This window comes from Haplochromis burtoni, unplaced genomic scaffold (assembly GCF_018398535.1).
Source record: "Haplochromis burtoni strain Fernald_Lab_line unplaced genomic scaffold, NCSU_Asbu1 Contig_2750, whole genome shotgun sequence".
Lineage (NCBI taxonomy): Eukaryota > Metazoa > Chordata > Actinopteri > Cichliformes > Cichlidae > Haplochromis > Haplochromis burtoni.
Window position 1 is genome coordinate 5,505 of NW_024585111.1, and position 4,552 is coordinate 10,056.

At 38.2% G+C, this 4,552-nt stretch overlaps 1 protein-coding gene across 1 annotated transcript; it reads right to left on the reverse strand.

Moving 5' to 3' along the window:
* Positions 1-1,448: 1,448 nt before the first annotated feature.
* On the reverse strand, positions 1,449-2,667 carry LOC121813818 (zinc finger BED domain-containing protein 4-like; the record flags this gene model as incomplete). The annotated part of the gene is given in 1 exon segment (XM_042217730.1): positions 1,449-2,667. A coding segment is annotated over 1 exon segment (841 nt), but the record flags the coding sequence as incomplete, so codon positions are not given.
* Positions 2,668-4,552: the final 1,885 nt, after the last annotated feature.

Sequence of the window (4,552 nt, forward strand, 5' to 3'; positions counted from 1 at the left end):
AAAGTACTTTGATTTAACAGAAATACAATTATGGAGGAGTAATACTTTAAAATGGGAGAAATATTGATACACACACACACATACACAGAGCCTAAAGGGAAAGTATTTGTGCCATGGAGTGTTAACAAGAATGTGAGGTCCATATTAGAAAAGCTGGTAAAATCATAAAAGTTTGCAGAAAGTAAGGTTCTCTCTCTCTCTCTCTCTCTCTCTCTCTCGGTTTGTGTCTAACCCAACACACACACACCACACCGCACACACACACACACACACACACACACGGCGAGAGAAGCAAGTTTCTAGGTCAGTCAAGCAGCTGGGAGCAGCTAAATTTGAATCCACCAATCAGAGAGGCTGTGTACTTTTTCCCGCCAAACACAGGTGCACCAGCAGCACAGACAGGATTTTTATAGTCTATTTCTCATAGTGAGGATTCCCCTCAAACAAATGACCATAATTTCCTAACTGTAGGGGCTAGAACGGTCATTCTTACACGTTTTGTTCAGAAGAGATGGGGGAATCTTCAAGTGTTGACAATTTATCATTAAAATATGAATTTTTAGCAGATATATGACTGGATGACTTGTTGCTTAGAAGCCACGAATTCCCAATATGCAAATTTGAAGCCTCAGGCCACATACATGATTGGCTGGCTGGGAAGCCGTCAGGCCCTGATTTGTATTTGAATTCTCATCCCTAAGATATGATTGGCTGGCTGAAGCCGTGCAGGCCCTGATTATGTAAATTTGAATGTCTCAGTCCTCACAGAGGATTGGCTGCCTGGGGACCTGGCAGAAATATATAGAAATAGCTATGATTAAGCATAAATACTACATTTAGTAGAAATACTATGTTTTAGCACAAATACTATAAAAAGCAGAAATACTATAATTTAGCAGAAATACTATATTAAGCACAAATCCTATAAAAAGCAGAAATACTATATTAAGCACAAATCTATAAAAAGCAGAAATACTATATTAAGCAAATATAAATATCCTATAAAAATCCTTAAAAAGGCAAAAATACTGTACTATGATTTGGTAGAAAAACTATAATTAATCAGAAATACTATATTTGGCAGAAATACTATATTTAGCACAAATCTTATAAAATAGCAGAAATAGTAATTAGACTTAAACAGAAAAATTGGAAAAGCAAAATGGACAGCTGAAAAAATGCTGAACATGCTGAGGGTCCCTCAAATATACTTGTTAAATGAAAAAAAATCAGCAAAAAAATATAACAGCCACACAATCACAAATATGTACACATAAGGAAACACACATGCACAGAGAGAGACACACACAAGATCCAATTCAGTCAACCAGTCTAAATATATTGAATTTGAATCTTAGAATGAGATCATCCCATTAAAGAAGCTATGCTCTCTCTCTCTCTCTCTCACACACACACACACACACACACACACACACACACACCACACACACACGCACACATCACGATTTAACATGTCATTTAACGTTTATCTTGTCTGGACATGTCAACAAAAATATTCAACATAATTTAACATGTCATTTAACGTTTATCTTGTCTGGACATGTCAACAAAAATATTCAACATAATTTAACATGTCATTTAACGTTTATCTTGTCTGGACATGTCAACAAAAATATTCAACATAATTTAACATGTCATTTAACGTTTATCTTGTCTGGACATGTCAACAAAAAATTCAACACAATTTAACATGTCATTTAACGTTTATCTTGTCTGGACATGTCAACAAAAACATTTGACAGTAACACTTTCCCTTATTCACAGGTCTTTGTTTAGGAACAACCGCATATTTACAGTTTTCCCTCTCAAGTCTGCTCTGTTTTTTTGCTCACAACTTCTCCTGCTTTTGAAAAGATTCTCTCTGCAGGTACAGAAGAAGCAACGATTCCTAGGTATCTCACTGTAAGTCTGCTTAGGGATGGGAAGGTTTGTTCATGCTCTTGCCACCAAACCAATGGATCCTTATCTCGGGGAATCAGTTTTTCCTCTGAGTACCGGCGTATTTCAATGAGTACATCACTGGAAGCTGACCGGTGATGTTGGCTTGACACAACCTGCATGTCAAAATCTGTCCATATCCCTCCTTTTGTTGCAGCTGGACCTGCGGGTGGAGGACTCGGGATAGACCCTGAAGTAGAAGGCCCTGAGGCAGAGCTAACAGTAGGCGTTGAGCTTACAGTTAGAGTGGGAGCAGACTGTCCTGTCTGATAGACTTCTTGCATTTCAGTGTGGAGACGTTTCTTTAATACTTCAACATTGTCTTTGTCACGAAAACCAAGGTGTTTAAACCTAACATCCAGAAATGTACTTGCAGCTAGACAGTGAATGCTCTCAATACCCCTGAATCTGCGCTGGCATTGCTGTGCCAGCTGTGTGGCAAGGGAGCTGTCCTGATGTTCACAGGCTGCTACAGCCCTGTGAATGAGTGACACAAGTGGAATAACTTTGGAGGCTGAAACATGTTTTTCAGATGAAACTTCCTGTGTTACTTCTTCAAACGGCCGTAGTGCAACAACTGTTTCCTTGATCAGGGATAATTCTCCCGCATTTAAGCATAGTTGATTCTTCCCTAAAAGGCAGAGGGCTGTGGTCACGGCTTCATTTTGCTCACAGAGCCGCTCCAACATGTAAAAGACAGAGTTCCAGAGTTCTTTTTAGAGTCATGTATGCAGTCTGTTAAAATAGCCTAAGGGGAAAGGAATTGATAGTTTACATATACTTGCTGTTTTACATAGAATGCTGTGTGAATGAAATTGTCAGTATAATACATAATTAAAGGAATAAATAAGTTTGTCAATACCTGCATTTTAAAATAATCAAATAACTCAGCCAAAAAATTAAACTGAGTGAAAATAATAATAAAGCTAATAGATAATAATAGTATCTATAAAACGTTTCTCTTATCTATGAAATAATCTTCAACTGAATTTTTATGTTTTAAAGACTACAATGCCTGTTTTAATGCAAGTACTCTGTATATTTTAATGCGACCTAGCCTATGTACCCAGCATTTTCCTCCTCTGTACCTGGATAGTGCCTGCCTGCAGCACTAAAGGACTCCACGAGAGACGTCTGTCTCGCCCTAGCAGCACCTGTCCCTCTCCTCTCATCCTCTTCGGTTCGCCTCGACATGACCTCATCATATTCTGTGTTATGATTAATTCTAGTTTGAGGTAGTGGTGTTGCCACAACACCTCACTGTCTTGCCACATATCATCACAAACCGCGTCTTGCTGTTTGTGGAGGTAAAATATGTTCCACAATTAGACTCGGCCATTGTTGTCGAGTGCGCACGCCAAGGGGCTGCGAGACATTTATACAGCCGTATTTCGCACATGACTATGAAAGGCGGAAGAGGAAGTAGTTCCTTTGAATGTAGACAATCCGAATGTTATAGTTTCTTTCCACTGTGTTCCTGTTAATGATAAACTACAAATTTACCCTAAATTACTAAAATATCGATATTTTAATGTGAGAATCGATTCTAGAACATAAATGACTGGTATCGGAGGAATCGATATTTCAGGATCGATCCGCACATCACTATATGAATGTATGATAAGAATAAATACTACATTTAGTAGAAATACTATGTTTTAGCACAAATACCTATAAAAAGCAGAAATCATGTACTCATGATTTGGTAGAAATACTATGTTTAGACAAATACTTAAAAAGCAGAAAATACTATAATTAGCAGAAATACATGATTAAGCACAAATCCTATTAAACAAGCAGAATTACCGTACTGATGGTAATCACTAAGTATCGAAAAACTATATTTATCAGAAATCCACCATGCATGAACTCTATACCTAACACCAAATCTTATAAAATACGCAGAAATAGTAGATTTAGCACAATAGTATAACTTAACAGAAAATTGAAAAGCAAATGGACAGCGGTGAAAAAATGCCTGAACATCGCTCCCCGGTCCCTCAAAATTACTTGTTAAAGGAAAAAATCAGCAAAAAATATATATAACAGCCCACACAATCACGAAATATTACACATCAGGAAACACACATCACAGAGAGACACCACACACCAAATCACAATTACAGTCAACCAGTCTAAATATATTGAATTTAGAATTTACGAATGCAGATCATCCCATAAAAGGCTTTCTCGACACACCCCACACATCCACTCATCACACACACACACACACCACCCACACCACACACACACACACACACCACCACACACACACCCCACACACACCACACAGACACACAGACACACAGCACACACACACGGAAGAAAATTCTAGCAGCAACAGACTGGACTCTATGAATCCACAATCAGAGGGCTGTGTACTTTTTCCCGCCAAAACAGGTGACCTCACACGCAGCACAGAGAGCACAGGATTATTGCAGCCTATTTCTCATAGTGAGGATCCCCTCAAACAAATGACCATAATTTCCTAACCAGTAGGGGCTAGAGCGGTCATTCTTACACCGTTTTGTTCAGAAGAGATGGGGGAATCTTCCAGTGTTAACAATTTATCATTAAATATGAATTATTAAAG